General features: G+C 38.1%; 1 protein-coding gene across 2 annotated transcripts in view; it reads left to right on the plus strand.

The window, feature by feature from the left end:
• The window catches only part of CCDC50 (coiled-coil domain containing 50), a 58,751-nt gene that overhangs the window by 21,868 nt on the left and 9,435 nt on the right, over window positions 1-27,448 (plus strand). The window contains exons 2-7 of one of the 2 annotated variants that reach the window (XM_057738022.1): window positions 4,764-4,826; window positions 5,673-5,799; window positions 7,497-7,587; window positions 15,747-15,864; window positions 20,383-20,910; window positions 27,245-27,360. In XM_057738022.1, coding sequence (XP_057594005.1) covers window positions 4,764-4,826; window positions 5,673-5,799; window positions 7,497-7,587; window positions 15,747-15,864; window positions 20,383-20,910; window positions 27,245-27,360 — 1,043 coding nt within the window. The remainder of the gene's footprint in view (window positions 1-4,763; window positions 4,827-5,672; window positions 5,800-7,496; window positions 7,588-15,746; window positions 15,865-20,382; window positions 20,911-27,244; window positions 27,361-27,448) is intronic. The other variant, XM_057738023.1, reaches the window with a different exon arrangement.

Below are 27,448 nucleotides of genomic sequence, written 5' to 3' on the forward strand. Positions count from 1 at the left end.
ATAGACCCATTTCTTCTAGGAGTTCTTTGAGCAGAAATATTTGAGGCCAGAAGAGCTCAGTTTGGTTTCCAATTCATTTGCTCATTTGTTGGATTATCTTGGTCAATCCACTTTATTTCTCTGAGCCTTAGTTTCCTCATAAATAAGATGAGGATGTTGATAAAACCTCTGTCTTCAGACAGTTAGGAGGAATAAGTGTGAAAGCGCATTGTAATCTACAAAGTGCTACATCAATGTCAATTGTAGTTGCGCGTCATTACCAAACTTTCAAGACAAAATGTGTGTCTGGAACATCTTCTCCATTCATAGAGGGTTTTTCCATGTGTACAGAACAAAGGAAAGCAAGCATAAACCCAGCTCTCAAAGCAGTGAGTATGTTTTCCATCTGCTACTTATAGCATTTACACTAAAACAGAATAATTTGCAAAATTATACCAGAACATAAAAGGCAATACAGACACAGTTGAAAGAAATAGTTTCTAGTGAATGTATTATTATCCAGGCATTTTTATGTGGGAGGAAGCTTGTTAAGATTGAGTCATAGCGGTTGTATTTTCAGAAAGTTTTGGGATGTGGGTAAAAAAATGACAAAAGGGGAGTGACTTCTTCACTCCTCTTCTAGTTTGTATAGGGTTAATTGGTCCTTCTGCTGAGAATGCTTACCACTTCTGCGCGTTGGAGTTTTAACCTTTCTTTGAGGGTGATTCTCTATTAACTGCTTTAAGGTTTCATGATACAGCTCTGCCAGGTCACCCCCACTCCTTATACCCACCCCCCAGTTCATAGCAAGCATAAGTGCTCCATTTTTATGCCTTCAAAGAATTTTCTATAGGTCTTTATAACCTTTATCAAATTTTATATAATGCTTATTTACCTTTCTGTCAACTCCATCTCCTTGATGGCTTAGAAATGACTTACTCATCCTAATAATAGAATTCAGCAAATGTCTGTTGAGTGACTGTTTATTAGGTGCGTACTGTGCCATTTGCTTATTTAGGGGGATCCGCAGATGAATGAGAATCGCTTCTCTTCAAGGAGAATAAGTTGGAGATGTAATCTATAAATCCTGCTTCCCATTATTGACACTTGGTTGCCTTAATATAAACTTATCCACTGTATATATGTACATATCTGGATTTTAAAAATCACTAAAGCTCAGTTCTTTTCATGGGAAAGGGAGAGATTTCTAGTTTTTATTTGAATGTCTGAAAAATTTTACAAGTCTCTGTGATGCTGTCGTAAACAAGAGAGCTTAATTCTATTCATGACGTTGTTTTCCTCCTTTGTCTATGAAACTCTGTTCTTTGACTTTATTGACCAGTTTTTCTTCATTTTTTTCTACTAATGAGCATCTCCTGAAGTCTTCCTTTATGCTACATCCAGCGCTAATTGTGTGGAAGGTGTCGAGATTGCAGGGCTGGATGGGAATGGAGAATGATGGGATTGGCTTAATGGCAAGAAGATAGCCTGAGATTGGGATGAATGAAAGTGAACATAAGTGGGAAAAAGTTTGAGAAGTGGGAAGATAAAGCACAGGGTCCAGTGGTTCGTCTTAAATGTGTCTGCAGGGAAACATAGTGAGATGAGTTTATGCTATTTATCCTCAGTACTGTTTATAGCCGTTTGCTTCAAAGCAGAGTAGATTAGAGGAAGAGCAAAGATCCTGGCTCTGAACTTGTCCTGGCTGAAGAATGTTTTCTGTAATTCCCAACCTGGTTACTGATTTACACTGAATATGTGATCTTCCCAGCTTGCATTAGAGTAGCAACACAAAGAATACAGAGGCTGACTCTGAAAGAAACTAGAGTGGTCGCATAAGAAATTATGGATTAAGCAAGTAATATTCCAGTATAAATGAGATGATATATTTGGAAGTTCCTAATAAACTCGGAAAGGCTAAATCTGTGATCGACAGTACAATCCTGTGCATGTATGGGTGTGTGTACGTATTTGTAGTCATGGAAGATGTTCTAGGTTCTCTCCTAGCTCAGGCCCTACCCATACTTTGTGGCTACCAATTCAGCCTCTACTGTAATAAGATTCAGGGTCAAGTCACAGTAATTGGATATACTTCAGCCTTTTTAAATATTAAGAAATGATTAAGAAGAGTCATCATTAAGGTAATCATAAATTTATAAATTCCTTGGCTTAAATTATGATACAGCAAATGTGTCATCCTGTTTATGGTTTAGCAATATGTGCTGCTGATGAAGTAAAAGATGTGAATTTTAAAAGTTTTTATATTTAGTTGTAGAGTTTGTGTGATATATATAAAACATTACAAAAAGCACAGAAAATATAGAAACCCAGGAACCTACCACCCAAATGTAATAGATGTTAATATTTTGCCTCGTTTGCTTGTCTTCTTTAGTTGGTAAAGCGGTGGCACAGCATACATGATGAAGGCGCACGTGCCCCTTTGCTTGTGTCTCTGGCGGTCACTGTGTCAGTGCCAGGTATTAAAAACGTATATTTTTACTGCAGGTATGTGTATCCATAAATATTACATTTTTAATGTCATGCTGACTGAAATAAAAAATATAAAATTATTGCACTTCTTCACATGGTTATCTACATGGAAAACTGCAGTAATTTTGTAATTTTTATGTTATTCAGCATAATATTAAAAGCGTATAAAATATATCATTTTGGCATAACTTTCTGCCCTCATAATGTAAATTGAAGTGGCTTTTAAACTGTTTTGAATGTAATCGGCAGAATGATAATTTTTTACATTGTGACCTAATACATATCATATACACGTGTGTATATGTGTATGTAAAGCTGAAAAAAAGTTCTCAAAACCATAGTTTCCTGTACTATGTGTGATATACTTTATTTTCTAGCCTATTCATTCTGAAATGCTTGTCCCAGACTCAATAAATTGTGTTTTTGATCTAACAATAGGTTGCCGCCCATGATTTAAAAAACATTAATCTAAGATTAAAAGTTTCAATCTTAATCTAAAGTTAATACTGTCTTTAGTGTACAAATAATATGCTTTTGTAGTTTAATAAAAGTGCTTCATATAATAAGGCAGTGTATTAAAATAGCATTCTTCTGCACAAAGTTTGATTACATTCATTTTGGCTAATTCATTCTGAATATTCGTTTTCTGTGAACTAAATCCATACATGTCATGGCCATTTAATTAATGTTAATTAGCTAAGTGTTTTAGAGAATGCATGTTGGTCAGTATAGAATATCTCCTTTCAGTCTGTGCTGACCGTGGTTTACCAGGAGGCCAGGAGGGCTGTCCTGGTGTCAGAAACAGAAAGAGCTCTTGCTTGCTCAGAACCTGACTCCCAGCCCTGCCACCAGCAAACTATGTATATAGCCTTACTATGTCCTCTCTTCCTTCTGGCCTTCATTTTCCTCATCTGTTAAATAAGAGGTTTAACTAGCTTTTCTTGAAAGCACTTTCATTCTATGAAATATGGGGGAACTTTGACCTGGGCCTCAAGTTGTTAGCATTTGCTGAGAGTATATCTGACGTAGAATAACAGGGCTTTCTATTGAAATTGCTGGTTTTGTAGTTGCATTTGAACCAGGGGTAAGGAGGTCATATTTGGTTTAATATGATTTTGGGGTGGAAATGATTTTTCCATCATAAAACCTTTTCAGAGTAATCTTGATGTCTCCAAGCGCTGCTTGCTTTTTCATTGCGTTATCTCAGTGAGGGACAGGACTGTGTATATAAATATACGTAAGTGCTAAGAATGGCGAAGGAATGTTTCTTCATTCTGTTTTAATTAAATGTCCTCACAGACAAAGCCACAGCTGCAAAAAGAAATCGGTAAACTCTGGCAAGCCCGCATGAGTTCTACACATTGCAATAGTCTGAGGCTTTGGGAACTTTCCTCTTTAAAGTGAGGTACGTGTTTGGAATAGAGTAAGGATTTGTCACCTAAACTACACATCCTTAGAACAAACAAAACAGTATTTTTCATGGTAAGAATCCCTCATGTGTGTGTTTCTTTTAAGAAGCAGGAGTTTAAATTATAGTTTGCAGTGGAATAGACCTTTAAGAGCATCTCTTCTTATTTGTGTCTAAGAAAATAGTCCAGGAAATGCTCTTGCCTGCCTCTCCAGATGGGGGTAAAGTTAGGGGCAGATGCCTGGTGTCCTCCAAGGTTCCCACTGTCTCTTGGTTTGCAGGTTCTTTTTAGGCAGCTCTACATTTAGAGAGACCTAGAGAACGAGTTCTAACTTGTGTCTGAGGGTGTGGACCCATCGAGGAATGTGACTGCACTTAAAGTAGAGCTCTGCTCCTGCCTAAGAGACTATAGAGGTGTGTTTTTCCTTAAGAGCATCAGGATCCTCTGAACCCCACATGGCTGAGGCCTAGGCTAGGTTTCCTTGAACTCCTCTGACCATGGAAAAACTCAAATTTTTCTCAGCTGCAATACGTGAAACATTCTTGTCTCTTTTATTATTCACAGCAGTGCTTGCCCTCCCTTTATAGAAGTGGATTAGAATTTCTGGACCTCTGGGTTCTGAGTCTGTGATTAATATCCTTAAGCCAGGGACCTAACCATTATTTTGTGACATCTTGTGCTTGGCACTGAGCAGGTACTATGTGGCTTTGTGTGAATGAAGACTTTAGACTAACTAGTCACTGTTTTGTGCATTGCGAGTTGTGAAGGTGATCATCTTAAAATATTAGAATGGATTCTTTGAAGTCCTGAACAAGATCTTTTCCTTTCCGTGTTAAAGTACTGTTACTGAGCCTTCCTGTCTGCCCCCTCCCTCGTCCTCTGCAGTGTGCCGAGACTTTGCCGTCCTGGAGGACCACACCCTGGCCCACAGCCTACAGGAACAGGAGAGTGAGTAACAGCCCCCTGCCTGCTTCTTCACTTTTCTCTTTTACTGGTAGCTTGAGGCGGATTTCTTAGGGTGAGGCAGGGAGAAAACAGAGTCATCGGGCAACATCACCCATCCATCCTCAGGGATCTGCCGAGGCAAATGACACCTCGGTGGAGAATGAAGTCTGGGTGTTTTGACGTCAGACAGCTGCTAGGGATGAAAAGACTGTTAGGTGTATCAGAGGAAAAGAGGGACTCAAACCGTTTCCTTTGCCTTAGTGCTGTAGAGGGGAGGTAGTAGTTATGCATGGTTATACACGGGGGTGTGTAGAAGGCTGACAGAGGAATAGGTTCCTTCCCCGAGAATAGGAGGCTTGAATGCCTTTTCCCAGGCAATGGCAGTATCTAGATTGTAGATTTTTCTGAATTTTTATGTATATAATTGTGAAAAGTAAATCTAAGTTTTATGTGTTATTCAAGAGTATGTAAGTGTGAATTTGTAGTTTGTGAATCATTAATTTATGTGTCAATATAAAAATTCAGTATTGAAAAATGTAGTTTATAAATAAGATGGCAACTTGTGGAGCAGAAAGACCACTGACCCTGGTTTTAGATTATTTGAGTAGAAGTCCTGGCACTGCCCATGTGCCCAAATACAAATCACTTAACCTTTCTGATCCTCTTTTTCTGTTATGGAAAGAGGAGAATAAGAACTGCTGTGCTGTGTATCATACAGCGTTATTGAGAGCAAAAGATGAAATGATGGCTGTGATGCTCTTTTTTATGGAAAGGCTCTTAAGTGTATTCTCAGGTTTATCATTAATAAGCCAAAGCATGATAATTCCTCTCTCCAATTTTTCTGTCCAGTTGAGCATCATTTGGCATCGAATGTTCAGCGGAACCGTTTGGTCCAACATGATCTCCAGGTGGCTAAGCAGCTTCAAGAGGAAGATCTGAAAGCTCAGGCTCAGCTGCAGAAGCGCTACAGAGACCTGTGAGGACTTGGGGAGTGGGAGGGCATCACGCCAGGACTGGTTTTCTCTGTGGGGTCGGCAGCCAGGGCAGGGAAGAGGACTCTCCATCCATCCCTCTGATTCCTTTCACTGTTAGGTTACAAATCCTGCGGTGACAACCGCATCGTTTTCTTTGATTTAAAAAAAAAGTCTTTGTTGTTGAAATACTTTACTAGGTTTTTTAGAACATGTGGTTTTCTAGTGTGGACTCAACACTTTTCACTGATGACTTTGAGCCACTTGGTCCACCTCTCTGACTCAGTTTTCCTTACCTGTATAGGGGGAAATGAGCTCTGTCCCCTCTGCCCGCTGGGGTTTTTGGGGAATCCAGTGAAATACCAAATCTCAAAGAACTTTATGAAGTCTGTTGGGTTCCTTTACTATTTCCTAGCAGTTTTTGCTACTCTCATTTTCATTGAACCGCTTGCCTTTTTTTTTTTTTTTGGCTGCACCACACAGCTTGTGGGGTCTTAGTTCCCTGACCAGGGATCAAACCTGTGCCACAGCAGTAAAAGCACTGAGTCCTAACCACTGGACTGCCAGGGAAGTCCCAAACCCCTTGCTTTTTAAGTTGAGGCAGAATCTTTTGGAAAGCTCTGATTTGTACCCTCAGTTCTCTTCATGACTTCAATGTCTGACCAAAGTTATTTCTCTGTCTCCTCCTAACTAGAGAGATCATACCTAAGGTCTCTTCCAGCACGATGACTTTTTATTCTTTTTAATGCTTTAGAAGCTCACAGAGTACATTTCTTCTTTGAGAGAGGCTCCTGTACCTAAATCTCTAATGGTGGATTTAACCATGAAATTGTTTTGAGGAGGAAGGGGTAAAGGAAGAAGTGAAGGGACCCTTCTATACTTTAGTCGTCATGTTTAAATAAACAGGATAGCCTGTTATTTTTGCTGCCTTTGAGGAAGGGTGTTTCTGCTTTATTATTTGCAGAGGGGACTTTATGCACGATTTTGTTGAGCCTCCTTATTCAGTGCATAAACATTCTTACGGACTCTTGCTAACTCTGCCACCATGAAAGGCACCAGAGGGCACAGGTATGAATGAAACATGGCCATTGCCTTTAAGGGACTCAGGGAAAAAAAACTCTGAGCGTTTGCCAAAGCGACACACAAGTTCGTGAAGCACTCCATATTTTTCAAACCAGATTAATAAATACTTTTTGGTAAGTTAAAAAAAAATAAGTAAATGAAAAGAGGCTATAGAAATTAAAAATGAGTATCTTTTTATCTTCAGTTGTGTGGTTTGAATGGTTCAGAATCCTAGAATGTTATACCTGTAATATGAAGATATTAAAGTCTAAAAACTTTTACAGCCGGTAAGATGACACCAGAGGGCATGATTCACTGGTTACCAGTGACAGCACCGGAAATGAGGTCTCCAGGCGTCTTGTCCGGTGATTTTTCTACTGATTCTAAAAAAGCTTGCCGTTTCCACTTCCAGCTTGTGCTCTCTGTCTTGTATCCTCTTCCTCCTTTTCTGTCATGTGTGTGCGTGACATACATACATATACTCTACTCATACATTCTATTCTTTGCATCACTATTGTGAGGATTAAGTGAGATAAAAATATGCACTGGCTCATAGTGAGTATTCAGGGAATTGTGCTGTGTTTAGGAAAAATCATTCCTTGTGTTCTTTATTCATGTTGCTTTCACCTTTGTGTTTTAGTGAACAGCAAGACTGTGAAATTGCTCAGGAGATTCAGGAGAAGCTGGCTATAGAGGCCGAGAGACGACGCGTTCAGGAGAAGAAGGATGAGGTACAGCTTAGTCAGTGCCCCCTACCCCACGGAGGAGGGCTGCTCAGCTCCGGAGCTGCGGCTTTCTGTGTTCACCAGCTCAGTGTAGGGTTGCCTGGTGGGCAGCACAGCCCTCCCCTTTTGGGGTGCGTAGTCCAAGTATTGCCCTCCCTGGACCACTGTTTATTACCCTTTGATCAGTTGTTTAAGTGATGAAATCTTAAAAGATGATAGTGGATAATTTGTGAATTCGTTTCCATAGGGCTGCTGTAACAAATTACCACAAACGTGGTGGCTTGAAACAGCAGAACTTTATTCTCTCACAGTTCAGAAGGCTGCAGGTCGAAATTAAGGTCTTGACAGGGCCATGCCACCTATTAAGAAAGATCCTTCGTTGACTCCTAGCTTCTCATGGCTCTTCGCTGGAATTCCTTGGCTTGTAGTTGCGTCATGTCAGTCTCTACCTTTATTGTCTCATGGCCTTCTTCCCTGTATCTTTTTATCCTCTTGTTTTCTTATAAGGACACCAGTCATTGGATTGAGGACCTACCCTAATCCAGTATGATCTCCTCGTAATTAATTATGTCTGCAAAGACCCTATTTCCAAATAAGGTCATGTTCTGAAGTTCTTGGAATAAATGACTCTTTAAGGGACACTTCAGCTCAATACAGTATGTCTGTCTTTGGGTTGTTCCCACAGCTTTAGGGAGAGCAGACCTTGAGTGTAGCCTGACCAGGAGTCAGGGACTGGTCATTGCTCTCACTCTTTTTTGTTAATGGTTTCACTCTCCTATTATACGCTGCCTCAAAACAGTGATCTGTTTGATTCTGTATATATTTTTAAATTGTGTTGTTTTTAAAGCTGAGCATGATTAAAATCAGCAGTAGTATATGGCTTGTAAGAAGACTTGAACTTGCACTTAAATGATCACTTGCTTTTGTGTTATATTTTCAGCATTTCTTACAAACAATTCATTTCAATTTGTATTCATTCCGTGTCTGCTTTTTTTACACCTGTTGTGCTGTTCTTGGCCGTTGTCATGATTTATAATGAGGAAAAAATGATTTATTATTTTTAATAGTAGAATGACTATATGATATTTTGTATACTCAGAAATACTTCTTAGGGTTAAAGGGGGTGCTACTGATAAGTACATAAACTGGGACTCTCCTGGGCAAATTGGCACATTCGATCACCCTATTAAACAGCTATGATCAGAGTTATCAGTGAACCAGCCTGCATCTTTTGTTCCTCCCACTGAGCCATCCTTGTTCCTCTGAAACTCCTTATCCGATGCCAGGTGAGTGTGAGATGCCTCGTGTGAGTGTATTTAGCTATTTCTTTAAGAAACAAACCATGATTATGTGATGATCAGCAGTGTAAGTAGGAATTAAGGGTTCCTTTTCATCCTTCCTGTTCTCGACACAGGAGCTCTTTCTTACTACAGGATGTGCTGCCTCTCTAGAGTCGGGACTGCTTTGGAGATGAACATGGGAACTGAAAGAAGTGATTATGTTTTGTAGACAGGAAAGCTTCTATTTAAAAATCACAGAGTAATGAAGTTGGCCTCTTATAAATGCTACTGGTGTCTTGTAATTTCCCCCCCTCATTGGGGGAGAAACAGTGTTAGGGAAACCAAAACATTTTATTTTACGCCTGTGGAATCTAAACAGCAATCACAATAAATAATCTCACTGTTATGTTGTGGAAAGTATGCGCTGTGGTGAATAAATGCATTTTTCAGAAGAAGAAATCAAGTCTTGAAGAAGTAAATGACTGGTCCCAAGCTGCAGTAAGATGCCAGAGAAATGCCTGTATCTGACTGCCTGCCTCTGACTTGAATATACTGCGACACAACATAGAACACATAGACTTTGGAGTTAGACTGTCCTGGGTTTGAATCTTATCTATGTAACTTTTAGCTGAGACGGTCAGCATATCACTTAACCATGTAGAACCTCAGGTTCCAAACTGAAGAAGTCATGACAGCTCTACACTACCCTAAAGGGCTGTTGTGAAGTTTAAAGAAAATCATGTATATAAAGTCTCTGGTACCTATTAAATTAATAGTTGCTCTTTCCTTTTTGCTTTCTTGCCAGGTGTTTTCCCCACCATTCTGCCCTTTATAACAACTTTGATTTCTCTTATAGAGAGATACGTGCTAAATTAAAAAGGGGGGAAACTAAACTGGCTTAAGTGTGTTGCAATATGGTATGATTTGGAGAATCTTCAGGAGTGTACTTTCCTTCAAAACAGGCCTGCTGCCACCTTGCCTTCCACTACTATTTGACCTGATGAAATGTTCCACTTTCCCCAGTACAATGGAGAGATGAAATGAGAAATCCAGTTGTTCAGGTTTAGTGAGACTAGCCTTTAAAAAACTCTTTTCAGACTTTTTGACTTTTCACTGATGCCTTAGATTAGAAGATGGCTGTCCTGCCAAGATGTTCTTTTATTGCAGAAAAATATGACTTCCAGCTGACTAGTATGTTGCAATATTAAGTAAAGAAAATTTGTGTTAGTAAAGTTTGATGTTGAAGGATGTACGATAATGCTTATTTGTTTTAGTCCAGGGTGCCTAATGGGGAGACTGAGACAATTGTGCTAATTTTTCTGGCCAACTTTGCATTGCCTGTTACTCATCAACTGTCCGAATTCTTTTTTTTTTTTCTTTCCCCCTCTTTATACTCTTCTGCTTCCTTGTAGACTCTGCTTAGCTAATAACAGCAGGGCTGTGGAAAAGTCCTCTCTGGATTTTCACCCAAATCTCTTTTGAGATTTTTGGGGTCAGCTTTCTTAGGTAGTTTATAATCACCCAAAACAACCAGGTTTAGAATCCAGAGCCCCTTTCCTCTTGGGACAGATTTTTTTTTTTCCTGAACAACATTGTTTGGGACTTCCCTGGTGGTACAGTGGTTAAGAATCCGCCTGTCATTGCAGGGGACATGGGTTCAAGCTCTGGTCTGGGAAGATCCCACATGCCAGGAGCAACTAAGCCCCGTGCACCACAACTATTGAGACTGTGCTCTAGAGCCCGCGAGCCACATGACTGAGCCAACATGCTGCAACTACTGAAGCCCACGCGTCTATAGCCTGTGTGCTCCACAACAAGAGAAGCCACCACAATGAGAAACCTGTGCACTGCAATGAAGAGTAGCCCCCACTCACCACAACTAGAGAAACCCCATGCACTCAACGAAAACCCAACACAGCCAAAAATAAATAAATAAGTAATAAATAAATTTGTAAAAAAAACCCCAAAACATTGTTCATGAGAAGTAGAGTTACACAGCTTTGAATGGGCGAATTAGCATGTCCAGCTTTGTTATTGTATAATTTTATTGTGTTTTTTAACAGAGTGCAGATGTAAGGAAGCTAGCATTTCCATTGGGGAGATAGATGTAGAAAAGTTTAAAAAAGATCTTTTGTATTCTTAACAGCATCATGGCCTCTCCCTCCTTCCCTTCCCTCCCTCTTTTCTCTCTTTCCCTCTCCTTCCCTTTCTTCCTTCCTTCCTTCCTGTCTTCCTTGCTTTTTTTTTTTTTTTCTTTAAACTCTTTTACACAGTGTCTTGAATATAGTAGTAGTTGAATGTCTCACTTGGTGGCCTGTTGAAGGGGCTTGTAGCCTTTGGTAATACTGGACTGTATGAGTTTGTGATTGATATGGGTGGACTAATTTTATTGGGATCTTTCTCTTTGGTCACAGCTTTAGCATTTGTCAGTATTGTTAATGAAGCCAAGAAATGTGTTTAGTTGATTTAACTCAGTTATTCTTAAAGAAAATTCTTAACTAATTGCGTGTGTGTGAATATAGATATGTGTGTGTGTCTTTGAACCTAGGTCCAAATATGTGTGAATGTGAAAGTATTTTAGGGAAAAACTTTATTTATTTTTTGCTTAAATAAACAGTAGCATGACCCAACCATGTTATGAAAGTCTGTGGTACTAGTTCAACAATTTGGAGCCATTTATAATGTGAACTGTTCAGGGATTAACTTAGTAACCAATTTACATTAAAAATTAATCTAGTGTGAGCCATGGTACTTTTTCATAGCATTCTTAAGGTCATTAGAAAGTCGTGTTCTAAAAAATTATTTGTGTAAGTTGGCAACATCTAGAGAATAGCTCAGATAGTAATAATTTTAGCTACTAAAATCTTTTCCTATGTTTTGGCACTTTAAAAATAAGTTTATACATATATAGCCAGACAGGGAGTGAGTAGGAGGCTTCTGGTTGAGAAAATTCTTCTCTCTTTTTATCCTCATTGTATTGATGTTTTTATAGCCATGGAATTGGTATTATCCTCTTTTTTTGGTCTTACAGAGTAACCTTTTTGGGATTATACCTACTTTGAGTTCCCTACTGAGTTAGATGTCAATGCATTAATTGCTAGTTAATAAAAGAAATTTAGCAATCTAATGGAATGGCTTTCCTTTTTTTGTTCTCTGACAGTCCTTTGACAATCACATTTTCAGATCTCCTTTAGATTGTCTTTATACCCAAGATTTTCTCATTTCAAATCCCAGTTCTGTTGTATGATAGAGGTGAAACCTTTAAGGGAGAAGTAACCCTGATATAAAATCATATAAACCATAAAAATACCCTAAGGGATCCAACACCGGGGTTCAGTACTTTGTCTTCTGCTTGAGAAAGATGCGTGGTCTCCTCTGGGCTCCTTGCACCTTGCTTGTATGAATGCCGCTCTTAGAGCACTCATCGTTGGGTGTCTTACATGATGTTAATCATCTTGCTTCTAGCACTTAATAGATAAGAACATTAACAATATTGACCGTGTATCTTTCTCTGTAGGAGGTGTCTGGCAGAATGTTTGACCCATTGAAGGGAATCAGTAAATCCTTGTTTTTCTTAAAATAACTTTCCTTTAGCATTCCAGGGATCCTTAACTGTGCCCTTCCTTATGCTCACAGCTTCCAATTTTCCAGAGTTGAATGTTATTTCAGTAAATGTATTTACTAGAAAGTCTTCTATGCAACAGAGTTGTTTCTACGCATTAACCTAAAGTAAGTCTACCTGATTAATATGATTAATTAAAAAATAATTGAAAGTCACTTCAGAAGGGCTTATGAGTTCTTTTAGGTTTGTTTTTTCCCCAGTTTTGTTTTCTCAAATACTAATTTCATAAGCTTTATATTTTTTTATGTAACAAAAAGGCATCTGTCACAAAATAAATTTAGAAATTCCTGTGTTACAGGAAGATAACAAGTCACTTTTCTTTTATCAAAGTGTCAAAATGTGCTGATGTGTTTAAAGAGTTAGATATAATACATATTTTCTATTGAATGCTTTTTGGGTTTTTTTGGAGAACCTTTTGATACCCAGTGTTCTCAGAAACAGGGCTTGGGAAGTGCTGTTCTAGACTAACCTTTAACAGGAAGGAAGCTGAAGACGAAGGAGGTTGTTTATGTCAGGGGTGACTAAGCTGCATCCAGGCATTGTGACTAATAATTGCCATCTTTAGCTTGTTTCAGGGGAAAATTTTTATATTGAAATCACCTCATTAAGCCCATTGTGCAGCAGTGTTGGAAAGCAGGGAAGAGAGCTGACTTGTGCTAAACCACGGTTTATAATATAGCAGCAGTTTTCCATCAAATCCTTTATCCTTTCCCTCCTCAGGTCTAGCTAGCTGGTCTTGTTCTTCTCAGACAGAATAAGCTTACTCAGAAAAGAGCTGAGAGGTTAAAAGAACCAAAGGTTTCGGTGCTGAAATATATGACACACTATTATTACTATTTTTCTACTTGGTTAAAAGCCCTCCTTTTGACTAGCTAATGCATTGTACAAAAGGGGCATCACCTTTGTTTCTCTTTGGTTCATCTTTGGCTCTTCAAATTGAGAAAGTGGCTTATTACTATATATTCAGTAGGACTAAATTCAATAGCAGGAAAGCAATTATAAAGTCCCTAGAGTACAGTTTAATAATTTCTACTGGCAGTTGTACCTGGTAATTTTCCTTTATATTTTTATTCAGTTATATCAAGGGAAACTTTTTGTTTTCAGTAAAACAAACCACTTAGGAAAATGAGCATTAGGTGCTTAGTAAACATGACAACTCAGGGAGGTGTTTACATTTTCTTCCTACTTTTGCAGTAAAATATGTAGGGATTTGGGAAATTCTGTAACAGATATCACTTTGGGGAAAATACATTATCTTGTCACACCTCTCTCTATTCCTAACTGATTGATATATTGCTTTGCAAGACATCAAATGTAATGAGCCTGGCACAGGGGATGGCACCTGGTAACACTCCCAGATTTATTAAAATGGTGCATTAGGGTATCAAGACATTTTACTTTTAAGGTTGAGTAGTTCAAACTCTTCACTTTACAGGTAAATAATTCAGGCCCAAAGAAATTCATTTTAGTAGTTAATGTTTCTTTCCAGTGTCTCTAAAGTATCTCTGACTTAAACTGGAAGCGAAAAGAAAATCATCGTGTTCCTTAGATTTAGGGAATTTTTTTTCCCATGAAGTGTTAGAAATTCAGATTTCTTTGCATGAATATTATACTTGTGTTCTAAGTGGGATTCATTCTGAGCTGCAGTATTTTTTGAGTGCTTTTACATGGATTACTTTTCAAATATATATGTGTACATATTTTACACAGTTTTATGAGCAGTTTCCAGCATAGAAATCAGTTAAAGGATATATGTTGATAGTATATAAGTTTGAATTTAGGTGTGTATTTAACATAAAGTCAGATTTGTAAGACTATTTTGTGAATATTAAAAGCCAAGTATATGGATAACCTTTGCTAATTTACCTAGCCTCAGTATCCAACTTATGTCTGCACTGATAAGAGAAATTGAGTCATTCAGATGAATTTTATTTGCCTTGCAGTCTTAGTATATTCTTCATTTTGACTTATTCAGAAAATTGCAAAAAGAATAGTGATTAATTCTTGCCTCAAAATTTGCACCATTTACGTCTAAGCACTTCTTATATTCCTCATTGTAAATATAAATAAGCCCTCAAACTACCTATAACTCTTATTACCATTTGCCTCAGTGAGTATTTTGCCTCATTTGTAAGATCTTTTTAAGAATCTGGTGACAGCTAGGGATCTTCTTTCCAAAAAAGTGTACATGAGCAAAGTTTATGTGCTGTTTTATTGGGCCTTTCATAGAAATAATCTTCAAATTTAGAACACTGTCACTTTATAGCTCAGAACCTTTAGGAACCCCTCATCCCTTACATTATAGACTCCAGACTTCTTGACCGTAACGGACGCCTGTGATCCAGCCTCTGCCTGTGTTTCTGGACTCACCTTTCTCTGTAACACCCCACATCCAGTGTTCTCATTGGACCATTGGTTGTTCCCTAGATTGATGCCCATTAAAATATTTATAACTTTGCTGATGTTGTTCGCTATTCTTCCCTTGCCTGTTGGAATCCAGTTCTTTGTTCAAAACCTAACATTAATGCAGAGCCTTGAACTAACTCATTTAAGCAGAAATGATATTCCCTCTTCTGTGCTCCCATAGACATTTTACCCTCTTTTTTGAGGCATTTATAATTTAATTGTATTGTAGTTATTTGTATATACCTTTGTTTTCATAGGGGGATGGTAATCTTTTAGGGGACGCAGTCAGAATATTCATAAGTCAGTCACTGCTCAAAACTTGCCTGGAGATGGAACAGAGGGGAGATAAGAGGAAGAGTGTTTTCTCTTTTTTATTGATAGTTAAGACGGTGGTCTTCTAATGCAAAACTAAATCAGAATCAACTGAAAAATTCTTTTTAAAAAAGTTTTTAAATTGTAAATACAGTTCATAAAGGTTCATAAATTATGGCACTCTTCCCCATTCAGACTCAGTGAATCATCATCTTGGAAAAAGGGCCCACAAATATGGTATTTAAAAAATTCTGTTCTGTAACCAGCACCAGGAATGTTACATTTGAATGTCTTCAAGTTGAGTTAGGTTTCAATTCAATTAAAAAAACCTTTCTCCATTGTCTGGATCTTGTGCCCTTCCTACTGAGCAGTTAGTCATCTGTGGCATTTGGACAGAATGAGCTTAATGCCATAAAGTCTGGGGAGCCATAGGCAAAGCCACAAAAGCCTGGCAGTGGAATGTCAAACGATTGACCTGTAGGGTCACTGTATGGAGTTTGTTCATCCTCTGGTAATATTTATTTCCCTTCTCTTTGTATTTGCAGGACATAGCTCGACTCTTGCAGGAAAAGGAGTTACAGGAAGAGAAAAAACGAAAGAAACACTTTCCAGAGTCCTCTGGAGCCAATGCTTATGGTGATAGTTACTATTATGAAGATGGAGGTAACAGTTCCTGCATCATGACCTACTCTGTCCTTAGACTCAGTTGCAAGACACTCCTTTAAATTTGTCTGTAAAGTGACCCTAGGACCCATGTAGATTTGTGGTGGGATTTTATCTTATCTAATGAATTAATCTGTTCTTTAGTTGGATGACCAGGGCCATTTCTATGGCTGTTAAACCTTGAATATAGTTTAGCGAAATTTGGCATGTATTCTTTTGCACTGTTGCTACTTGGAATGTTATATTACATTCTAAGCACATAAACTGGGGTGTAGAAAAATGGCATATGAGTGTCTAGGCGTGATCTTCCTCAAGAAAATCTGCGTAGTACTTTTTGAAGCAGCAAAGTGGCACAAATAATAGCGGAGGTGCAGCATTTGTCAATTACTGGATACCAAAGCTTTTTTCCATGCTTCTTATCTTTTAAGCCTAGGCCAGTGGGCTAGCCTGCTGAGGACAAAATTGAATTTTAAGATTCTCTATTCATCTTTTGCTCTTGATGCTTTCTTTGCTATTTGATTACATATAGAAAAATCTCTGAGCAAGAGAGATCCCTTCTCTCATGCCCGCTTTTGCACTGTGGTGGTGGTGGTGGTGGTGGTGGTGGTGATGGTGTGGTGGTGGCACTTGTGGTGGTAGTGATTCTTTATCTTAAAAGTGTGTTGGGAAATGAGTATTTGCAAATATCGTTCATTCCTTTTTAAAGATCTGTCAATGGAAAGACATCTCCTATAGTTTTTAGTGCCAGTATTTATTGTAGTTCAATTTGGAGACCATACTTAGGATATCAACTAAAATCTTAGGATATCAAATAAAATCTAAAGGCAGCATCTAGAGAGTAAAGATTTTAAGGTCAGTAATCCCCAAGTCCCTTGAAAATTAGTTATAAATTGCTTTCCTGTAATTTCATTATAAAAGGTAAGTAGGTATTTGTCTTTGATGAGTAGAAGGAAAGATATGTATGCATAAATGGTAGGATTATTATAGTTTGAGTCTTGCAGTCACATTGTTCTAAATCTATCAAGATCAGTAGAGCTCAGCTCTGTAACACAATCAGCAAGCAGGTTGATTCTCTACTTATTGCTTGGTGTATTCTTCCATATGTGAAATGCTCAGCTCTTTTTCGATAGCCATTTTCTGTATGCTGGTTTTTCTAATCAAGTCATGTGATATATCATTTAAAAAGAAAAATTATTGCCATATTTTCCTATACTAGAAATCAGAAGGTAAAAAGTTATTTGTCAACTTTAATTAAAATCTTAGAAATGTGGTCTGGTGTTTTTTGTTTTTTTTTTTTGTATTTCTGCACCAAAGGCATGTTCATTGCAAATAAAAATAACCATCCTAAACTTTTAAGTCTAAAAACATTAGGGTGGTAAGTAAATTAAGTACACTAAAGTACTAATTTTAGCCTTCCTCTGTTAAAACCTTGTACTAACTTGAATTGGGAGTCAAACCTGGTTTTGTCCAGAGTGCTGTCATACTGACTCATCTCTCTAGACTATGTTAAAAATTTAGTGGATTTTCAGAGACACCTAAAATTTTAAAAAATCTATTTAACTGTTTTTGTAGATTTATAGAGATTGGCATATATGCAACTTTTTTGGAGCTGGGAAGGATTGGGAATAGAAAACAGTGACCTCCTGAGCGTGTGGCTGTAAAGTACTGTTGGAATTTCTCTTCAGTCATGTTGTTGCTGGGAGATGATACACTGCTGAACATGTGATCTTCACTTACATGCCTTTGAGTTAGACTAAGTTGAGTTCCACAGAAACCACATTGCAGTCCAGCTCACACTTACAAAGCAGCCTTATGTTCTTTGCAGGGGTCCTTTCCCAACACATAAGGGATATTCTTTAATTGTACTTCTCTACCTTTGCGTGCAATGTGATTTTTGTCTGCCTGTAATAATCACAGTAAATCTTTACAAAAGTGGTCATTTTAGCTTTTATTTTACTTAAACTTTAATAAATTAATCTTTTAAAAATAATCATTTATAGATTTTCTACAAATCTGAAATTATCCAAAACATCTGTCAGATTTATATCAACTTTTGGTATATCTTGTTCATTTAGGAATCCATGTTTTTCTTTCAAAGCCACTTGCCTGTATTGTAAGCACATTAGAGGTTTTTTTTTAAGTCATGGTTTTGGAATCATTAAACCTTGATTCAGGTTTCATCCCTTCCTTGGGGAAGTTGTCACGTTAAGGAAGTTATCCGCTGTGATCACTCTAACCCTCTTTCTCGTCTCTAAAATGGAGATTCTAAAAATACATCCTTCTCGTGGATGTTGATAAGATTAAACACTGTAAATTTTGTGAAGACTTATAAACTCTGAAGTACTATTATTTATGCATATATTACTGTAATGTGTGTATTACATAGCATTTTGTCGAAACATTTAATTTTGAAAGACAAACATGGAAGCTCACAGATAAAATGTTCGCATATATATGTGTGTGTACATGTATACGTATATGCATATATGTATGTATGCAAGTATTGGCTATAAGGAGGTTAATTATATTTGCCAAATAACTTGGTCTCAAGAAACATAAAAGCTCAATCCTTAACTGGGCTGGATTTTAAAGGATTCAGACATATCCCTCCACCCCTGTCTTTTTTTTTCCTTTCCCAGGTTTTAAGATATCACAGATGGTCACAGTAAATATTTTTCCTGTCAACTCTGTGAAAGTGTAGTGACAGCTCTGTTCTAATTCTTGCAGCACACTTCCCTAAAGTAAAACTGTTAATATCTGTTAACTTTTTAGAAAGAAGTAAAAATAAAAAACAGAACAGTCATAACGTCACAAATCCATGTTGAAGACAAAACCATTCTTGTCTCTTTTGGGGCTTAAAGACAGGCTTCACTCCTGCAGTTTTCTGTGGGAACACTGGTATGAACACTAAACCATCGTTTCCTAGTTGTGGCCATCATTTAAGCATCATTTAAGTCAGTATTATGTTAATTCACAGCAGGAGCGAATTGATTCTTTCTCAGTTGTCAAGATACACTGAAAATAATAGTTTGGTTAAAAGAGTAGATACTTTTGTATTACAGAGAGTAATTGTTCTGTTTCACTTCTGCTTTATGTACAAAATACATTTTACCATAAATTATAAAGATAAATACCTCTACAGACTTTTTCGAAGACAGATTTTAATCTGGATGTCATCTTTGAAGCACATGTTCTTTTCTTCTGGAAAGCTCAAGAGGAAACAATTTGGAATTTTGAGTGGAAGCTTATAGCATCAGTGATACACTTAACACCTATCTCCCTTTCCTCTATTCCTTCATTAAATTAACAGTAACACACTTTAACAAAAACAAAAACCCCAAAACCAAAACAAACAAACCCCTCAAAACCCCTAATAACTAAGGAAATTTATGATCATTTATTTTTTTCTCCATCCCACCCAATTACAGTAGCTGTTTCAAATGCAGTTCAGCAAGTGACTAATTCCAACAGGAAATCTTGGCTATCTTAGCAATTTTCCGTGGAATTAGGATTTGTTTTTGTTATTTCCCAATTAAAGTAAAAGTCTTAGAAAATGTTAAAATAAATATGCTCTTGCAGTGTGCATTGTTAATTTACTTCCTTTGTTTTCACAGTTTGCTTGTTCCTAAATGAGACCTGACAGAAAAGCACCCATCTGTGTGCTGTTTCTGCAGTTTGTGTTAAACTTAGGGACTTGTATATTTAGCACATATTGTATTTTTATACACAGGCTACAATATCATAAAGTTTTTTGAAATGTATTTAGGAAGTGACCCCTTTTTATGGCATCTCTTTTTATTTTTATTTTTTTTCCTCTGCAGAGTTGCAAGATAGGAGCAGAGCTACCCAAAGATGATAGGGTCATTTACTCACTTAAAATTCTCCTTTACTCCCTCGTCTTGCACACTGAACTGTAATATGGCTGGGAATGTTTGCTTTGGCCCACTAAGGGGAGAGGATAAAGGAGTACAAAAATCTGTGGATCCTGGCTCTAGTGAACTAAGTAGAAACTAGCAATATTCTGACATAGATTTATTGTTATTTCCAATAAGAATATTTGAAAGTCTCTGGCTGGAGTCACAAAGCTTAGTTTTTTTTTTTGTTTTATAAGACTCCCTCAACTCTCACTCCCCCCTCCCCCTTATACTAATTCCAAATTGATTTTATAAATAGAATCAAACATTTAATGACTGGAATTTTTGTTATTGGCAAATATTAAAGTACTGTGTTAACTCTTGCCTAATCATGATCAAGCTCTTCTTTCAGATTTAATGTAGTTCACTTAATTTCCTTTTAGTTTTTTTACCTTTTTGACTATGTACCCAGAATCCTTCATGTATGCATGGACCATTCCAGCAAATGCTCATACCTTCGTTTCAGCTTGTTAAACTGAAAATGTAGTCTTCTTCATTTTAAAATATGTTAAACTTGGGCCCCGTCTCTGTCCTGTAGTGAGTCCATACTCTCATTAAGTTAACCTGCATTTCTATTTTTCACCTGCCTCCACCTCCGCTTTAGACCAGCCACGGTCAAGGAGGGCAAGGGAGCTGGGTTCTGGATTCTCAAAGTCTTGTAGACACCAAAGTGAGGAAAAGACTGTGAAGCAGAGAAAGGAGAAATCCAGACATCCACAGGAGGACTTGGAAGAACTGGAAGAGCATTATTCATCAGAGAAAGCTCTGTCGTCCCCCAGCTTGGGTAAAGTAAGGGATGATCCCCAAATTAACACGGAGCAGCCTGAAAGGAAGCGATCTGGTCACGAGAGGTTCCGGAGACCTCCTCTCCCCAAGATCAGTGGTGAGGTGTTTCTGAGCACTGAATTGGACGACTGGGAGGCTAACCGTAGACATCAAACTCGCAATTGGGAAAAACAGTCCAGGCACCAAGACCAGCTTTCTCCCAAGGCCTCACGGAAAGCGAGGCCTCACTGCAGGGAAGCTGTGCACAGGAGGGACCTGGGGCAAGGTGAGCACAGAGAAAGGAAGCACAGGCCCAGGACTCCTCCCTTCTCAGAGAGTGAGGAGCGGCACCACCTCCATGACACAGGTAATGAAGGAGAGCCTCGTTGGAAGTCCTGGTATCATGTCTACACATATAGACAGATTTATTTAATACGCATCATAAGCAACCTGTCCTTTGTCTCTGGTTTGTGCACATGGCTTGAAAGTAAATCCTGGAGCTAAATATTACAAAAGGCATATTTACTTAATCTCAGATCTCAAGAAGGAAAATATTTGTACCTTTTCCCTCCTGCCTTCTAAGAGAATACACTCATTCCTTACAACGTGCTTCCAGCCCCAGATTGCAGTGGAGGTACCCATCCCAGATAACAATTTTTATTTTGCCAAGACCCATGCCCCAGAGATTCTGATACCAAGTCAGTGCTCTTGAGTTTCTGTTTGGATTCGGTGAACCCAGAAGTTTCAGTGACACCGCTTGCACAGTATTTTCCTGAGTAGAAGATCTGCGGGGCTGGAAGTACAGGATTTTCTTGACCTTATCTTTCCCAGCTGTAAAGTGAGAGATGGGACAGGCAGCCTCTTAAGATAGCGTCTTTCAGATAGTTCGCCTCAAGTTCGTTTTCATCAGAATCAGCTGGGCTGTTTCCTAAGAATGCAGATTTCTGGGTCTTACATATGTTATCGTCTCTGGAGGGTAGCCTGGCAGTTCGGGCTTATTTGAGACCGGGAAGTGATTCTTATGTACTTAAAGTTTGAAAACAGTTGGTTTGAGTTCCTTCCTATGCTTTAAACATCTTCAACTCTAACTCTGCAGTTGGTGTCCTGAAGTGCCAATATCAGGTAAGTTCTTGATACTTAAATAAGAATAGGGTAAATGGTCGTCTTAAGCCTCAGATTTCTGGCATCCCTGAGGCCTAACTCTGAAGTGCGTCACTGACACAGTAATGGTTCTCTCTGTTCTTGTCTGGAAACTGCCACTGTGATGTTTTCCGTGTGGCTGTACCACTGCAAGTCGTAGCACTGCACTGGCTGGTGTTTTTAATTAGATCATAACTCATCTCCCTAGTTCTGTTTTGCTCTTAATGTAAGTTTTACAGAGACACAAGGGTTATTGGGGAAAAAGTACCAAGGAGATGACTGTTCTTACTTTCTACCATTACTGTTGCCCAGCCAACCTTTACTTCTGGTCTGGAAAGTGGTTTCTAGATTGCAGGTTCAGGTTGGTTCTTCCTATCATGTTATCTCTTCCTATCATGTTAGTCTTAAGTTTTTAAAGGACTTGGTGATAAAGCAAATGAAAATTCAGCTCAGCAAGCCAAATGAGTATCTGCCACAAATATTCTTGCCTCAGGCTTTATGTTTGGGGATAGATGCTTGGATCTGAGCCTCAGAAGGTTCATGAGTCAAGCCAGAAAGGTGGATATGTAGATAAACAGTTGCAAATTAGATAAACTTTGAACAAAGAGCTGTGGGTCAATAGAAGAGGAAGTGATCAAATCTACCTGAAATAGGCATTATGAGTAAGTTACACTGTATCCAGATTTAGAAAGCCGTGTTGGAGTCTAAAAGGTATGGGGAGGAATGGTGATTACATCCTCTCCTTTCTGATTCTGTGAGTCCGACCCTCTAAGTGTCCTCTGGGCACTGGTTAACCTTTATGACTTTTAGTATACCTGAGGGTATCTTAAACAGGTTTAGAAAGGGTGGAACTAATGTGAAACAGACACTTGACTCGCAGACCCTACTACTGAAGTTGTAAGCACGTTTTGTTTCTTTTCTTTTAATAGCATAAGTGTTTTAAAAACATTGTGACAAGGCAGCTACTAAAATGGCTACAACATAGCTGCTAGCGTCTGTCATTTTATATTCGACTTACTTTGCAAATTTTACCTACATAGGCCCTGTAGGCATTTGATTTTGCAATGCCGGTCCCCCTCTATACCTACCCAGAATAGGTCAGATTGCATTAAAATGTAATTATTACATACTGGTGTCTGTTCTTGCTGTTGTAAAAGCACAGTTCTTAAAGTTGTTAGCATAGGCCAAAGTTTTATTTAACTTAATGATGCGGAAACTAGCAGGGCAACAAAGAGCTAGTCCCAAGCGCATTGATTTGCAGGACACAGTTTTATAATCAGTTGAAAAAGGAACAGAGAATATAGTTGCTCAATTAAATATGATTGGTTAATTTTCTAAAGGGCAGTAAATCCATACCACCTTTGACGGTAACATCTCTATTGAGCTATTAAATTGCAGCAGCTTATTGATTTTGTGCAGGTTAACTTCTCACCTCTCAGAGCCATGAAACACCATTCTGCTGTGATATTCCCCAAGTGTCAGACTGGCTTATTACAAAATACTCTTGAATGGTATCAGGATCCATGCATCATCATGGTACCTTATTCCGCAGTTTAGAATAAGTTTATCATGAATACCAGTATTTTTAACAGCTTTATCAGAATTTATTTAAAGGTATGCTTTGTTCATGTTTATTGAGGGAGGTTCTTGTGTTCACAAACTGGAGAATGATGAACAGGAAAAGATAAGCAAGAATTTGATTAAGAAATGAATGTGGAACTGTTGAAAATATGGCTCACCTGGTTTTTTGAAAGTTAGTTTTCTGATTAGGTTACCAAAATGGAGACAGCCATGTTGTTAGTTCCTTTGAATTTACTGTGTTTAATAGCATTTTAGAGCATCTCTGTTTTCTGTAATGACAGCCTTACACTGTACTATCTGAAGTTCCATATTATAGACTTACAAAAGCTCTTTTCACCTTTGGTACAGAGTATACTGCATTTAGTGGGCAGTCCTGTCAGTCCAGAAATCTAGTATTCCAGGCTGTAGAAATTTTCTACTTACGAGACATGCAACTTCCCAGGATATATCGAGTTCAAATAAATGCTTCTTTTTCCCTTTAAATATTTGACCTAGAGAGATACTGCCTCAAAATTTAACTATTTATTTTTTATTGGTGTATAGTTGACATATACCATTATATTAGTGTCAAGTGTATATGTGTATATATTGCAAAACAATCACCACAATAAGTCTAGTTAACATCCATCACCACACATAGTTACAAATTTTTTTCCTTGTGATGGGAACTTTTAGGATCTATTCTCTTAGCAACTTTCAGATATGCAGTACAATACTCACAGTCTCTGTGCTGTGCATTACATCCCCATGAGTTAGTTATTTTATAATTGGAAGCTTGTACCTTATGAGTACCAACCCCTCCTCTGGAAACCACAAATCAGTTCTCTGTATCTCTGAGCTCAGAATTTTTTGTTTTGTTATTTTGTTTTAGATTCTACATGTAAGTGAAATCATAAAGTATTTGCCTTTCTCTTTCTGACTTATGTCACCTTCCATGATGCCTTCAGGGTCCATCCCTGTTGTCATAAATGGCAATATTTCATTCTTTTTTATGGCTGAATAATTCCCCCCCCCCCCCCCCACCATGAGTCTCTGTATCTCACATTTTCTTTATCCATTCATCCATCAGTGGACATTTAGGTTGTTTCCATGTCTTGGTCATTGCAAATAATAATGCACTGAGCACAGAGTGCATATGTCTTTTTGTGTTTTCATTTCCTTCAGATAAATTCCCAGTAGTGAAATTACTGGATTGTATGGTAGTTCCAATTTTTTTAACTTTTTGAGGGACTTTGTACTGTTTCTCATAGTGGCTGCACCAATTTACATTCTCACCAACAGTGAGTGCACAGGGGTTTCCTTTTCTTCACATCCTTGCCAACACTTGTTATTTCTTGTCTTTTTGATAATAGTTATTCTAACAGGTGTGAGGTGTGATACCGCATTGTGGCTTTGATTTGCATTTCCCTGATGATTAGTGATGTTCAGCACCTTTTCTTATGTTGGCCATCTGTATGTCTTCTTTGGAAAAACGTCTGTTCAGACCCTGTGCGCATTTTTTAAAATCAGATTGTGTTTTTGCTATTGAAATGAATGAGTTCTTTATATATTTTGGATGTTAGCTCCTTATCAGATATGTGATTAGTGAATATTTTCTCCCATTCTTTATGTTGCCTTTTTATTTTGTTGATTTCCTTTGCTCTGAAGAAGTGTTTTAGTTTGATGTAGTCTCGCTTGCTTATTTTTTTGTTTTTGTTGCATTTGCTTGTGGTGTCAAATCCAAAAAATCCTCTCCAAGACCAATATCAAGAAGTTTACAGCCTATGTTTTCTTCTAGGAGTTTTGTTGTTTTGGGTCTTACATTCTTTTGCATGTGGCTGTCCATCTTTCCCAGCACTGTTTGCTGAAGAGATTGTCCTTTCTCCATTGTGTATTCTTGTCTTCTTTGCCATAAATTAATTGACCATAGACGCATGGGCTTATTTGTGGGCTCTCTGTTTTGTTCCATTGATCTCTGTGTCATTCTCTCTGTCTTTTTTTGGAGGGTGGGGAGGTGGCGCACCACGGATCTCCTAGGATCTTAGTTCCCCGACCAGAGATTGAACCCGCGCCCTAGGGAGTGAAAGCGCAGAGTCCTAACCACTAGACCGCCAGGGAATTCCCATGTGTCATTCTCTTTTTAACTCCCAAGAGGTCACAGTCTTAACACCTTTCAAACCAAATAAGACTCTTCATTTGACTATTTCACGTGAATGCCTTCCAAGCGTCTTTGATGGTAAAACAAAATATTTTCTCAGTTAATTTTGTGGCGTAGAGTAGGAGGCATAGTGGTGGTGAAATTTTAGTTTCCACAATATGAGCACATTCCCTCTGTGTTTCTTTCACCAAATGGCAAAATTGAAAGAGCAGGGCAGTAGTGTGACCTACCCTGTCGTCCTCAGCTAGGCTTTGGGCTGTTTGTGGAAGTGTCATTTTTCTGTAGATGGGCATTCGGTAGATCAACCTATCTTGTCCGCTGACTTTTCCCTGTGCCAACTTCCCTATCTAATTTTATTTATTTTTCCCTGAAATCTTCCCTTCTAGTTATGACCAAGTTAATTATAACTCCAGGAGGTTTATTAGCTCTTGGGAGTGAGTATACCACTGTTTCCTGACTGTCCCAAACCACTCAGAAATCAGCGTTAAAACCAGCCCAGCCTAGCATAGGATTCAGTAGCTCTAGCTGTGAAGTTGAAGTAGATTCTGTATTCTGGGTAATCAGGTGCTAATCAACCTGAAGCTAGGAAGCCAAGTTTAGTAGTCTTTATTTGTGGTAAGGCAGATGAATCTGAGGCTTTTAGATTTACCACAGTGCTATGTTTAAAGCTCTAAAAGGGGCTTCACCAGATAAACGCTTCATTTGCCCAGAATTTAGTTGTATTTTTTTCTTTCCTTTTTCCTCTTTTGTTTAAGGCAAGTGAATCATGTGAGACATTTTGATAAAAATTATTTTCATGTAAATTTAATATACTAAACTAGTTCCAATAGTAATTGCAATTAAGAATCAACTGGTAAGATTCTAATATATAGACATGATTGAGAACCTCTAATGTAAAGAAATAGACAACTAAGAGTAGCTTTTCTTTCTCCTTTCAGTAATCCATTTACTGAAAGTCACTATTCCAGATGGTTAATCTTGTTCACTGCATTAAATTTTTTTTATTATTTTTGAATATAATGTATTCACATTGTTGAACAATTGTAATTTACAAAAGATACAAAGAGGGGAATACCCACAATTTTGGAATAACCATTAGCATTTACCACTTAATTGAAAGCTATAAAAGAAATATATGCTGCTTATAAAATTACAAAGTAAAAAGCCAAAATCCCCTACCAGTTCCCCTGTTCCTTTCTGCTTAGAGCAGTAGAACTCTCAGACATTCCCCTCATGTTCTATCTTCCCTAAAACTTAGCAACATTAAACCAATCAGAGCTGCAGGAAAGATCCAAAGCAGTTGGGTTTGGAGACCATCAGAGCAGAAGCCACGGGAGGGCCACTGGTTGGTTAATAGGTACTGTCACATAACTCCCAGGTGACGCTGTTTCTGTTCCCTCTGAAGTCAGGTGTCCAGGGCTGAGGCAGAAAGATGGAAAGCCTCTCATCTCCTCCAGTCTTGACAGCTTAGTCTCTTTAAAACTCCAACTAACTTTCTTTTCTCTAAATTATTTTTATTTCAGGGCCTTAATCTTTTTTCACTTCCTATTTTGCAAAAGCCTCACTTACAGTTCCCTGTATGATTTTCTGCTGCTGGAGAAACTGTGTGCGAAGGCAGTTTTTACCAAGCAGGTTCGGGTGGGTAACTTTGTCTTAAACGTGTGGATTAGCTGTGTCACCTCTTCCATGCCTAGGGGACACAATATTTCCAGCACACTGTACACTGAATTTTAGAGTGAAGGCAGTATTGTCACTGTTAGATACTGAAGAAAAACTTCATCTTAAATTTTGCAGCTTTTTAGAAAACACACTCCATAGCCTTATTGCACTGAGTTTTTTCTAGGAATGAAACCCAGAGTGATGAAAGAAACGGTCTCTACTCCATCACGAGTGACCCACAGGGATCAGGAATGGTATGATGCTGAAATTGCCAGAAAACTACAAGAAGAAGAAATTTTGGTGAGCAAACTTTAATGCAAAATTTTAGGTGAATCAGTAGTTTTTTTGTGAATTGAATCAGTCTTGACATATAATAGGCCTTATAGTC

The sequence above is a fragment of the Hippopotamus amphibius genome, chromosome 6 (assembly GCF_030028045.1).
Source record: "Hippopotamus amphibius kiboko isolate mHipAmp2 chromosome 6, mHipAmp2.hap2, whole genome shotgun sequence".
Taxonomy (NCBI): Eukaryota; Metazoa; Chordata; class Mammalia; order Artiodactyla; family Hippopotamidae; genus Hippopotamus; species Hippopotamus amphibius.